The 12752-nt window shown below is 53.1% G+C and overlaps 6 protein-coding genes across 7 annotated transcripts; 4 read left to right on the top strand and 2 right to left on the bottom strand.

The window, feature by feature from the left end:
• The first annotated feature begins 1902 nt into the window (after positions 1 to 1902).
• Positions 1903 to 3075, top strand: H257_04377 (hypothetical protein). Its single transcript, XM_009828853.1, has one exon. The coding sequence runs from the start codon at positions 2338 to 2340 to the stop codon at positions 2692 to 2694; it is 357 nt and encodes a 118-aa protein (XP_009827155.1). The 5' UTR covers positions 1903 to 2337; the 3' UTR covers positions 2695 to 3075.
• A 61-nt stretch (positions 3076 to 3136) lies between these two features.
• H257_04376 (hypothetical protein) lies at positions 3137 to 3797 on the top strand. The gene is made up of 2 exons (XM_009828852.1): positions 3137 to 3311; positions 3370 to 3797. The coding sequence occupies exons 1-2, from the start codon at positions 3186 to 3188 to the stop codon at positions 3616 to 3618; spliced, it is 375 nt and encodes a 124-aa protein (XP_009827154.1). The 5' UTR covers positions 3137 to 3185; the 3' UTR covers positions 3619 to 3797.
• On the bottom strand, positions 3563 to 5389 carry H257_04375 (hypothetical protein). Its single transcript, XM_009828851.1, has 6 exons — positions 5004 to 5389; positions 4746 to 4947; positions 4548 to 4683; positions 4079 to 4174; positions 3978 to 4028; positions 3563 to 3913 (listed from the first exon to the last, which is right to left on the bottom strand). The coding sequence occupies exons 1-6, from the start codon at positions 5362 to 5364 to the stop codon at positions 3629 to 3631; spliced, it is 1131 nt and encodes a 376-aa protein (XP_009827153.1). The 5' UTR covers positions 5365 to 5389; the 3' UTR covers positions 3563 to 3628.
• A 408-nt stretch (positions 5390 to 5797) lies between these two features.
• Positions 5798 to 7991, top strand: H257_04374 (proline-tRNA ligase). The gene has a single exon (XM_009828850.1). The coding sequence runs from the start codon at positions 5818 to 5820 to the stop codon at positions 7933 to 7935; it is 2118 nt and encodes a 705-aa protein (XP_009827152.1). The 5' UTR covers positions 5798 to 5817; the 3' UTR covers positions 7936 to 7991.
• Positions 7992 to 8565: 574 nt separating this feature from the next.
• On the bottom strand, positions 8566 to 12579 carry H257_04372. Of its 2 annotated transcripts, XM_009828848.1 has the most exons (7): positions 12437 to 12579; positions 12085 to 12382; positions 11622 to 12008; positions 10486 to 11557; positions 9685 to 10412; positions 9513 to 9611; positions 8566 to 9401 (listed from the first exon to the last, which is right to left on the bottom strand). In XM_009828848.1, exons 1-7 carry the CDS (start codon positions 12534 to 12536, stop codon positions 9182 to 9184), a joined length of 2904 nt encoding a protein of 967 aa, XP_009827150.1. In that variant the 5' UTR covers positions 12537 to 12579; the 3' UTR covers positions 8566 to 9181. The 2 variants fall into 2 exon arrangements, with proteins under 2 accessions (XP_009827150.1, XP_009827149.1); XM_009828847.1 differs by having other exon boundaries at positions 12085 to 12579.
• On the top strand, positions 8609 to 9157 carry H257_04373 (hypothetical protein; the record flags this gene model as incomplete). The annotated part of the gene is made up of 2 exons (XM_009828849.1): positions 8609 to 8924; positions 8982 to 9157. The coding sequence occupies 2 exons, from the start codon at positions 8609 to 8611 to the stop codon at positions 9155 to 9157; spliced, it is 492 nt and encodes a 163-aa protein (XP_009827151.1).
• Positions 12580 to 12752: the final 173 nt, after the last annotated feature.

Genomic DNA, 12752 nt, shown 5'->3' with positions numbered 1-12752 from the left:
GCCAATAACACCCGCCACGCTCGACTCCCCAAAATCACGTTCGAGCATGCGCCAGATCTCGGTGACAGTAACGGCTGGGTCAATTAGGGACACGTTGAGCTGGTTAAGGTAGCTCTTCGGTAGGGTTTTTGACAAAAGTGAGCGAATCTCCACGTTTTGTAAATCCCTAAGGAGGGTGGCCTCCTGTAGGGATTCTTGCGTTAAGGCATCCGGTAGCGCATCCGGCACACCAGTAAGCCAAGACTCGTACGACACGTCACACACGGCACGCTTGGCGTTTTGGGTGTCAATGCGGGCCTTAAGCCAGCGCTTCTGCAGCTCACCACGGAAGGCGTCCATCCAGGTTTGGAAGTCCTCACGCTTGCCACTGAATACGAGGCGTTGGATGTCGGACTTGTCGGAGTTCATACTTGAAGTATTCAGATGAACGCGGGCAACACAGTGGTGGGGTTGAAAGGGGTTGGTATTAAGGTGCTCAGTTAAAGGGCAATTCCAAAGTGAACACAAGCCTCTGCTTCATCGCACCAACTTGATGAACTATTGCTAGCTATGACGTCACGTGGCATTAACGAGTGTCAAACAGAGAGCAGCCAATCCCTGAATAATATAGGCCTGGGTCATGCAGATCACTCAAGATACATCTACAGACGATGCTGGCCGCTCATTCCAATGTCGTGACCTAATGCAAGCAACACTACTGATGTCTTACTTTGTAAATCAGTATGAAACTTATCCGGAATAATTTACGGATAATATTGAATTAACACTGATATTCAACAGTAAGCATCGTAAAACGACGCTGAGTGGTCGGCTCGTGCGGGTGCATATCTCACGGAACGTGAGTCCTGCCTCGCGCAGTCCTCGGATTCGACCGCGTTCTTCGTCAGTGACTTTTTGACGTGTTTTCATATACAAAAGTGAAGTGAAATTGACAGAACTAAACCGAGTACAAACATTCTGCAAAATACCGTCATTCTTTATATTAGTTTTTGTATGTATTTTTGTTCCTTAATTTTGTCGCCGTCCATTATTTTTGAATTGTATGTGAGGTCATCGAAATGAAGCGAATTCCAGTTCGGTAGCCATAATCACTTTTCGAGAATATTCGTCCACACATCATATCCAAACAGCATCGCTTAGCTCCCATTGGTTGATGAGATATCACAAAAAATGTAAGTGTTCTCTCATTTTTGGCGCGCAGTGTATAGATAGACGTTTGCTATGATGCTCGTCACCTATAAACTCGAAGTACCAACTTTTCACAAAATTTTCTGACTTCTATTTCGTATTCATTACTCAAAATTTCAGCAAATTGAGACGTAGAATCGACAGATCTCAATGTGGTGAAGAAATTCTACGTCTCACACTCAAATTTGGTGATGAATTGGTCCAGAAATAGATATTTAACCTTGTGGTATTTTACATGGGCGCATGGATATTTGGCCATAGGGGTGGCCGCTGAGATGTACCTTGATTTAAGCTGTTTCTGGACAAAGTGGAGTGATTGATAATGAATTATAACATTAATTGTATCGCATTCATAATTCCCGAATAGGCCTGAATTTTGGCTTCATGTAACAAATTCTAGAATTATAATCCGATACCTACGAGTCGAGTTACATGCACCGTCTCGGAAAAGTGTCATAAATTGGACTTTTACGTTATGTTACAATTTAGATATACGAAAATGCACCAATCATAGATCGTTATTTGATTATGCACCAATCATACAGTGAGCCTCTGAATTTCTATTCACAATTACATACAAAAAGGAAGGTTAAAATATACAACTTAAATTGGCACTCAAAATTATAGAGGTTCCTCGTGGGAAAAAGACTTGTTAATTATGGGTTGTTCACCAGGTACCTTTAGGACTATTTAGAATTTTGAAATCAAAAGAAAGTTGTTATGTCATAAATCGTTACAGATTTTTTATCCAAATACTAGGTTGAATGATTAAGCTGTCGCCAAGCCGACGACGGTACTAACGTTAGCTGGAGTCTCGACATCATTCTGGTTGGATGCGCGATCGAGCCCGATGGGGGGACGGACTGTCTTGTCGTCGTCGCCTTGTGATTCTTCTGGTGTGACTGCCTTCGCTTGGATTTCGCTGGCGTCGTCCAGCTGGTTGTTGCTGCTGTCGTCGACATAAGCTTCGCCTTGCAGCTTGTCACTTTTGAGCATCCTCATGAACTGCTGGAATTCCCGCATCGTGGGAAACACCATGCCGTCCAACACAGGGTTGCCGTGGTGGAACGCTTCGCCATTGACCGTGAAGATGTATTTTTCCACGTTGGCTTGCATGCGAAGCGGTCCATCGGCCGCTTGGATGCGTCTATGCATCATGTGCTTGTCACAGGCCACGTACAGCACATGCACTACAGCCATCGCGGGCAAATGGGACGTGCTGAACGACAGGGTTCGCTCGCCGCCTTCCACGTTGACGAATTGGTCAAACACGGCTTCTTCCTGCAATGTCTCGATGGAGTCGTTCTCGTGATAGATGAGCTGGACGTAACCCGCCACACCGCTGCATTTCACGTGCAACAGTTCGCCCAGTTCATGTGTGTCGCGCTGCCAGTCGTGGAGGATTTGAACTTCACAAGGCGTAATCAAGGCCTCAGGAACGGAATCACCATCGACGCATTGTTGCATGTAGATGCGCACAAAGTGATCGCGCTTGCTCCTTGGTAAGTAGTCGATGGGGGAAAGGCCGTTGATATCCCGAGAACTTTTGGCGCCGGCAGCGAGGAGATACGGCAGTACAAAAGTCTTATGGGATGCAAACACGTGGTGCAGAATTGTCCACTGCGTGGTCGGATCCGTTGCATTGACGTCGACCCCATGCTTGAGGAACAGCTCCAGGATGCATTGCAGGCGTTGACATGTCGTCGACACATAGCAGCACGCATGGAACGCCTTGATCACATCCGTCGGTTCGGGTGACGCTTGGAGCGCCTTTTGAATATCATTGATGTCTTCGAACGATGTGACGCTATCGAGGACGCTCGAGCTGTTGCCCATGGCGTGGAATTTCCAAAATGCGACGAAAATGGAAAGTCTGGACTGCACGACGATCTTTTTCGAATGGTCACTTTCCGGCCTTTTGCCGGATCCGGATACTATATCCGGTTGGGTTGGGTTGCCGCGCACTCAAGTTTGCTGCCGCGCCCGACAGTGTTCACATGCGTCTTCCGGTCGAATACAAGCATTCAAATGGAGACGCAGAGTGGAGTATATTGGAGCTCCAAGGAGAATTGATCGCAGACACCAAGGCGTCATTGAAGCTAGGCCACCTCCAGTACCAAAAGGTAGCCCCGTCACCATGTCATAGTGTTGGGTATCCGTTCATCGATTGCTTGATGGTAGGGCGTGCCGACGTTGCTCATTGGGACCCATTTGCTGGAAGGAAAAGTCCTAAAGTTGTCCAAGCCCATGGCCATCATGCGGAAGAAACCACACGCCGACCATGCCGACATTGGTAGCGGGGATGACACGAACGGAGTCGCATCCAGCAACACTTCCACGGGCTACATTGTGGTGGGCATTGCACGCAAAAAACTCGTGTTCAACACACGGCCCAAGCCCGTGGTCGATCAAAGCCACAGCGTGAATTAATCATTTCAATCTACTTTTTCCAGTCAGTGAGGTTGCAACTGATATCCCAAAGGCGCTTGGCGGCCCTGTCGTTCTTGAGCGCGGGGGCGGGCTCCACGACTTCGCATCGCTCGACATACTCGCCGCCCTTAAGCGCGGGGCTGATGGCGGCAAACACCGGCGAGTGCGCACCAGCTTCGGCCGTCTGCAGGACGAGGGGGCGCAACACGCTCAAGTACTTGGCCACAAAAGCAAACGCAGGGTGCATGTTGTCTTGCATGTTGGAGATCACAAGGCCAGGATGCACGCAAGTCGCCTACACTACGATCAAGCACGAGCCATAGACGAGGTGGCAATGGAGCCAGAAGACGGTGCAGTACCGTGAGGTTGTGCTTGTCCCCATACCGACGGTGCAGTTCCAAAGTAAACAGCTACGCGAACAGTAAGACTACTGAGCACTCAAGTGTTGGCACTCTCGTACATAGTTGGCGAGCTTGGACCAGTTGTACGTGTAGAGTCCATTGCCGTAGCTGTGCTTCTTGGTCATCAAGTCGTCAAATGGAATCGCGTTGGCAAACTACCAGGATGAGGAACCCATTACAATACAATATTGTCACGTCGCTATATTCGAAATTGCTCAATGACCAGAATCACCAAATACGACCAATCAAAACCCAGAACATGAATCAAGTGACCAATCAAGTTCACTCGTCAACCAATTTGACACCGAATTAGTGTGCGACTGAAATTAGTGTGATACTGACGATCTTTACATACAAAAGTCAGGACAAAGAAGAATCGATCGATAGATTTGGCAAAGAATCAGCACAAAAGTCCAAATTTGGGGTAAAAGAAAGACAATATATAAATGACTGTGGAGAGGTAACATGGCGAGGCTTGAAGAGCAACTAAAAGCCATCACGTCTAACTGTTAATGTGTATCGTGATACCTTCATCAAGCACGAGCCAACGTTGACGATGCGCGGGGCGTCGGACTTGAGCAGCGTGGGCAAGAGAAGGTTTGTGAGCAGGAATGGACCCAAATGGTTGATCCCGAACACGCGTTCGTGGCCGTCGGCGGTCGTTCTATATGGTGTACAAGACTGGTTAGTATAAGATTATACAAGTAATCGAAGGCCTGTACGTACTCGCGTTTGTAGTAGTTGACACCGGCGTTGTTGACCAAAATGTCCAGGGGCAACTTGGACTTGCGAAACAAGTCGGCAAATGCACGGATCGACTTGGAGTCGGCAAGGTCCAACGGCAAGAATTGGAGAGTCGCCGCCGACGCGCCGACGGACTTTGCGACGCTTTTGATGGCAGCCTCCGCCCGTTCCTTGGAGCGGCATGCTATTGCCGTCGTGAACAGCCGTACATACACGAGCGAGGCGGATGGGTGGACGTACCAAAGACGACGTGCGCGCCTTGCTTGGCCAACTGCCGCGCGGTTTCCAAGCCAATCCCGTTGTTGGCACCCGTGACGATGGCAACTTTGCCCTTGAGCGACACAGACGTGTACCCGTTGCCGCGGATCACCATCGAGTGACACGAGTACGCATTCACCACCGCCACGACGTCCATAATCCAGCGCAGCCACAAATAGTTGTTCAAGTCCCACGACAACCAGATGCACGCGAGCGCAGTCAGAGCATGTCGCTTGACATAATCGTGACCCGGGTCGATGTCACACAACAATACACGCGAGATGAGGACGAGCAACGTGTACGCCCCAAACACAAGGGACGACAGGCCCACAAACAACACCATCGTCCAAGTTGCCGATGAATTGCCTGTCTATCCTGTTAAATGACGTACGTGGCCAGATCCGGATAAGCAGTGTCGATATCCGTACATTGGTCAAGAAAGCAAATTATAACAATTTTCTGACCTACAGTTCAAAATAGCGTTAACGTTCGAACTGTCATGATATATTACAGCAACGTTAAGGTTAAGGTGTCCAGTACTGTATGGCCTGTGTGTGCCATACAATGAACACCATAAGCTTAACGTTACTTGAAGCAGTCGTTTCCTCGCTCACCCTCAAGAACGCCGTTGCTGGTTGATGGTTCTTGTGGTGGCGTAGGTTGTATTGAAGGTTGAGGTTGGATCAAGCTATACGCCAATGGGAACGAAGGAAAGGCGAAGTTCGAAGCAAATTCCGAAGAACGACAGTGTGAGGCGGCAGCACCATTCCTGAACTTCGCCCTCAAGTCAATCGCGATGGCGGAGAAGATCGTCGCGGCGTTCCATGCGCTTGGCATTCCGTTGGAAAATGTGGACCACGTGCCTGCCTTCACGGTGGAAGAGCAGGCGGCTGCCGTGGGTCATCTGCCCGGTGTCCTCACCAAGAACTTGGTGTTGAAGGACAAAAAGGAAGGCATCTTCCTCATCTGTGCCGCGGCCCATCAAACCGTGGAAGTCAAGTCGCTGGCGAAGAAGATGCAATTGGTGAGCAACAAGGTCAACTTGCGCTTTGCCACGGAAGATGTGCTGCATAACGTGCTGCAAGTGAAGCAAGGATCGGTGTCGCCGTTGGCTGTGCTCAACGACACGGAGAACCAAGTGCGCTTGGTCCTCGACGCAGCTCTTCTCACTGCGGACAAGATCAACTGCCATCCGCTCCAGAACGACAAGACAGTGTCCATCACCCCCGCCGACTTGCTCAAGTTTGTGCGCCACTACGCGCACGAGCCATTGATTGTTGACTTTTCCGTGTCTGTCGCGCAAGCCACGTCCCCCCGCGCGGCCGCCGCGCCCAAGGCCCCGGCCAAGGAAAAGAACACGATTGTCAAGCCTGACAAGCTGGAGAAGGACACCAAGTCCAAGGAAGGCATGGTATGGTCGAAGAAGGAGAACTTCCCCGACTGGTACACGGACGTGATCACCAAGTCTCAAATGATCGACTACTACGACGTGTCGGGGTGCTACGTGCTTCGTCCATGGTCGTACGAGATCTGGGAGCGCATCCAGGCGTACTTGGACGGCAAGTTCAAGGAGATTGGCGTCAAGAACTGCTACTTCCCCATGTTTGTCACGTCGGAGAAGCTCAACCGCGAAAAGGACCATTTGGAAGGGTTCGCGCCCGAAGTGGCGTGGGTGACCAAGAGCGGCGACACGGACCTGAAGGAGCCGATTGCCATCCGCCCGACCTCGGAAACCATCATGTACCCCGCTTTCAAGAGCTGGATCCGGTCGCACCGCGACCTCCCGTTGCGCTTGAACCAGTGGTGCAATGTCGTGCGGTGGGAGTTCAAGAACCCCACGCCGTTCATCCGTACGCGCGAGTTCTTGTGGCAGGAAGGCCACACCGCGCACGCCACCCGCGAAAGCGCCGCCACGGAAGTGATGCAAATCCTCGAGTTTTACGCTGGCGCGTACGAGGAACTGCTGGCCGTGCCCATGATCAAAGGCAAAAAGTCCGAAGTGGAAAAGTTTGCCGGCGCCGACTACACCACGACCATCGAAGGGTTCGTACCGAGCACCGGGCGCGGCATCCAAGCGGCGACGTCGCATCACTTAGGCCAGAACTTTGGCCGCATGTTTGGCATCTCGGCCGAGGACGATGAAGGCAAGAAGATCATTCCGTACCAAAACTCATGGGGGTTCACCACGCGGTCGATTGGGGTCATGGTCATGCTCCACGGCGACGACAAGGGGCTCGTGTTGCCGCCCCGTGTGGCGCCAATCCAAGTCGTCGTCGTGCCCATCCCTGTCAAAGACAAGGACGAAACTGACGCCTTGTTTGCGCAAGGCGACGTCCTCCATGACATCCTGCGCAAGGTGGGCGTGCGCGTGGAAGTGGACCATCGTCGCATCTACACGCCTGGCTGGAAGTACAACCACTGGGAGCTCAAGGGCGTGCCGCTCCGGTTCGAACTCGGCCCGAAGGACGTGGCCAAATCCCAGGTGCGCGTCGTGCGCCGGGATAACAACGACAAGGTGGACATCCCGTTCACGGACCTCGCCGCCAAGATCCCCGCGCTGCTCGACCAGATCCAGGCCGACATGCTCGCGCGCGCGCGCACCGAGCGCGACAGCCGCATCAAGGTCGTGACCGAGTGGAAGGATTTTGTCAAGACAATCGCCGAAGGTAACATGGTTCTCACGCCGTTTTGCAACGAAAAGGAATGGGAGGAACAGGTCAAGGCGCGGTCCCGCGACGAATCGCTGGCCCTGCTGGGCGAAGACGGCGAAGCTGACAACACGGCCACGAGTGTCGCGGCCAAGAGCTTGTGCTTGCCGTTCGAACACAATGAGCTGCCCATCGAAGACGGCGTCAAGTGCTTTATCAGTGGCCAACCCGCCAAGTGCTGGATCCTCTGGGGTCGATCGTACTAGGCGTGTTGTTGTTATGCAACCAAATAACGTCATGAATCATGTGTGCTCTTGTTGAATCGATGATGTGTTTGCATACTGGTACAGATTTCGGAAGGACTTCCCACGCACGGAAATTTTAAATATATAGCAGACCCATGCATTTACCACATCCGCATGAGGAACGATATCCGTATGCTTGCAAGTTGGTGGCGAATAATCCACACCGCACATAGCTCCCTGTTGTTGCATTGCGGAAGCTTACCCATTACCACAACTGGCATCACGAAGGGGTCTTGTCACACACCTCATGGGTCCACAACTTTACTATCACTATGATCCCAGTTTTTGCGTGCCACGTTGACACTATAAAAATTCGCACGGTTGTAATAGTGAATCACGCTGGAGTTTTGATTGGTTGAATAGGTTTATGTAAGAGCCAATCAAATACACTCGAAATTGGGTTAGCCAATAGCGTCGATTCGTGATTCGATTCAGCGGCGAGATTCAATTCGACGGGGTCTGGAAATCTGTACCGAATCCATAATACTACTCTATCCTATTAATAGTACTCTTGTGATGACTTCACTTTGCCGTTTGGGGGCGAGTGAGTGGTACATAGGTACTGTACATATTTAGCATTTCGCCCCAAGGGGGGGCTATATTTAGCGTTGCGTTGTGTTAAGACAGACACATGATGTTTAGCAGTTGGAATGGCGGCTACAACAACAAGGGGCGGCAACGCGCCAGTGGTATGTGGCTAGTACTAGTCCTGTGGATGTGCCACCAACGAGGTGTGGTGGACGCGACCAGCACGTTTCCAAACCCGACACCCCAAGGCAACTCGTGGGGGCCCTGTGCCGATGCCACCACCGCCGTCGCCACTCAGGGGGACGGCACCACCCCCGGCTCATGCATGTCGTGCGACCCCACGACCAATAAATGCGCGCCCAAGTGCCAGCCCCTGCTCGACACGTTCTACCGCGCATGCGACGGCGTCTACACGCCCCCCGGTTGGTCGCATGTCAATGTGCTTCACAGTGCAAGCTCATTACACTACTTTCCGATAGATCTGGCGTTCGACCCAGCGAAGAACATTTCCGGGTTCTGGGGCGACGTCCAAGTCCAAGTGCGCATTTCGGTCCAGCGGTGCGGGTGCAACAAGGCGTCCCCTGTGCAAACAACTCTGGTCACCATGGCAGTCGTGGGGCTCGTGGTGGTGGTCGCTGGAATGGAGTGGATATAAGAAAGGATGACGTGGTTGAACATATTATAATCCGCCACTGCCCCCCTTGTCCATTGCCATAGCCGTGCGCTGGAGTACGATGAGACGTCGGTCTTCGGCGCCGATGGCATTCCAGAGCTTCCTCGGCGTGCGTTGAATAGGGCGACTACTGCCCCCGGTAAATGTTGGCGACACAGCAGTGAATGTTGACGAGTTCTGCTCGTCAGCATGCTGGGGGCACTCTGGCTTGACCAGTCTAATAGTACTACTACATATATAGCGAGTGAGTTCTTACAGGGATACTACTACGTCGTATTCCATTCGTCATGTATGAAAGTACATACTAGTAGTAGCTACTACTACTGTATGTACGTACGATGGTGTATGTGGTTTGGTGGGTTTGAATTTCGGGGATGCTTGCTGCGCCTGCCGGTCTTTACGATCGCGATACCGCAACATGGCTTCGCTGACAGGTCTAAAAGTACACAAAGCAGCGTCAGGAACGATTCGCCAAGTGCTTGGACATATGGGAAGAAGCAGCGGCGTACTGCGTGGGTTTGTGGAATTGGCGGCTGTCGTAGATAGGGACCAACGTCGTCGTTGGGTCTGCTGGCGTGGGATCGGAGGGAATGCTCTCGGATGCTGGTGGGGTCACGGTGGTGTTGTTGTCGGGCGTTGAAATGTGACGCAGCACGGGGGGACTGTACAGCACGACGTCGGCCGTGCGGACTTGGACATGTCGTCGCATGCGCGTGGGAGACGCGGCACGCGGCAGCGGCATGGACGGCGTGTCGTTCTTCTTGGGGTGGTCTTCGTCATGGTCGTCCACAAATTCGTCGCTGGCTTCATCTCCAGAGTCCAGTTCAACGGGGACGGTGTATGTGCCTACGGTTCGACTGGGCGATGGGTCAGCGCTGCCACTACTGTCGGCGCTACTCCGTCGTCGATTGCTGCTGCTCTTTCGGGATCCCGCGAGTTTCGGAGCAGCGGGTGTCCGCGCTGGTCGCGGCAGTGGCAGCGTCGTCGGCAAAACGTCTTGTCGGGAGATGGAAAACATCTTGGCTTGCATCCCGACGAATAGGTCGGCAAACGCGTTCGTAAAGCACAGACTTGTGAGGGGCGTGGCCATCTGGACTTCGCGGAGGAGGGTTTTCTGCTGATCCCACACTTTGAGCGTCATGTCGAAGCTCGTGGTCACGAGCACATGGACGGGGTCGCACGAGTCGGCTGCCGTGACCAGTGCTGCATGGTTCACTTCCGATGTCACCACCAACGGCTACATATCCATCATAGATATATACCTGGTCAAGGCGGCAACCAACAACAACAACCAGATTAACGCATTGTACCTCGGCGTCGGCAAAGTCGACAAAGTCCACGCGGCCGTCTTCAAACCCACAGACGACCAAGTGCGAGGCGGGCGTGACGTGGATGCACGTGGGGTCGTCTCCCATCGTGAGCGACCCCACCCTAGTGACCCGCGGAGTCATGCGCCAAAAGCAGAACGCCTTGTCGGCGCCATATGTGACGAGAATCGCAGCCGCGATGGACGTGAATGCGACGACGGACACCGCGCTCGAGTGCGCCTGCTGCACCGGGGCTTCGTCCAGGCTGGTGTGCGACGTGGCGCTGAAGAGAAGCTCGCCCTTGTCGGTGCCGCAGACGACCCACGCGTCGGCGGCGGTGGTCGCCATGTCGTTGTCGTCGTTGGGGTTTTTTCGAATGAAGTCGACGATCGAATTCAGGCGGCGACGCGACGCGGCGGCCTGCGAATGCCGTGGCTTGGCGTAAAAGAGCGGCGCTACGAGGCAGATTCCGATGCATTTCACGGTGCGGTTGTCCACGTCGACAATGTGTGACGGCGTCACGATGTCCTGGACCACGTCAAACACGAGGATGTGCTTGCGCATGAGGATGTACAGGAGGTCTCGGTACGGATTGAACGCCGCGCCCACGACGTCTTGGGCGTCGTCGGGCACGTACATGGTGGCAGGGACGGCCATGTCGGCGCCGGCGAAGATGCGGATGCTTTTGTCCAGACAGATGGACACGACGTGGTTGTCGTGGATGCTGCTCGATAGCTTGCGCTGTTCCGTGAGGGCGTCTGCGACGATGCGCATGGACGGCGTCTTATACGTTGAACGCCGAAGCATCGCGACTTTGCCGGGGCTGGCGTGGCGCTTGGGCTTGGATGGCGCCGTCACGTGCTGGAGGATCGCGATGGGGGATGCGAGGGTTGAGTGTTCCTTGAGGGTGTGCTTGAGGGTGAGCAGTTTCATGGCTTGGCGCGCTTGGCAAGCAAATACGACGGGGTTCGTCTGGGGCACGACAAAGAGGGACGATAGCGGCGTGTCGAGGCGAAGCTGGTGGACGTTGCGCAGCAGGTCCAGGTCCCACATGCGGATGGAATTGTCTAGCGAACTGCATAACCACACGATCAACTAACGACTATCATGGACGTTGTACATGAAGGAAGCATATAAACCTCGAGAAAAGCAGCCCTGAGATAGGATCCAACGCCAGCGACGTCACTGTCTTGGTGTGCTCCTTGAACACGGCTACCGTGGACCGCGGGTAGATGGTCACGACGTAGATGGAGCCGTCCATGCAACTCGCCACGATCGACTTCTTCTTGAACACGAGAAAGTCTGTGATCGCACCGCATTTACCCTTGACGAGCTTCTTGTACGTGTCGACGTGGGCCGCGTCGGCGAGGTTGTACACGTACAACGTGTTCTCCGAGAGGACGAGCAGCCGGTTCGAGTCGGCATCGATTTTCATTCGCCGGACCCACGACGTGCCCGTCTTGTTGAACAGGTCCAGGGGCGCGACTTGATATGACGGGTTGCGTATGACGTGAGAGTCGTCGTATCTACGAACGATCGATGCATCACGCGTTGTGACAAAATATAAAGTACAGGGAGGTAGAAGGGAGTGGACATATGTACCCTTCCGTGTCTTTGCCGCGTAGGAGCCATGCACTGCACCCGTCGATCCCACCCGAGAGAATTCGATTGCGGGGCTCGTCGAACACAAGACATAGGATGGTCGCGCGATGGGTGAAGATACTCGCGAGTTCCACCAGCGTGTCATCGTAGAACCGAAGGGACCCATCCAACGCACTCGCCATGTACATGTTCCGTGACGAAATGTACTCGATCGTTTGGATCAAATACGACGTCCGCGCTGGCAAGGTCACGTTGCGAATCTCGCCTTCGGTATTCCACAGCTTGATTGTGCGCTCATCTATGTCGTGGAGAATGAATGATGAACATACCCCATGAGGATGGATGGAGGTGCCTGTGGTGACAAAGCAGTTGGCCGTGGGGTTGTAGCAGTACGCGTTGATGGGGGTCTGATGCATCATCTCCCATGTTTCTTCAATCACGGCGCCTTGCATGCCGCCGACGACGCGCGCGCCTTTTTGCGCGGGATAAAGAAACTGTTGACCATTCCTTGAAACTGTCATCCGGATACCAAGTTGAAGTGTATTCGGATTCTAGGGACATTCTGCCACGTATTCACTCAATTGGAGCTTTCTTTTGTCACCCGTTGACAGACCTGAAAGCTCCTTCGATAAATGCAAGAAGCCAAGTCCTTGGCCGATGCGTAAACG

This window comes from Aphanomyces astaci (genome assembly GCF_000520075.1).
Source record: "Aphanomyces astaci strain APO3 unplaced genomic scaffold supercont1.7, whole genome shotgun sequence".
In the NCBI taxonomy this organism is placed as follows: domain Eukaryota; phylum Oomycota; class Saprolegniomycetes; order Saprolegniales; family Verrucalvaceae; genus Aphanomyces; species Aphanomyces astaci.
The sequence above is the reverse complement of the archived record's forward strand: the minus strand, read 5'-3'. Positions and strand labels throughout refer to the sequence as shown.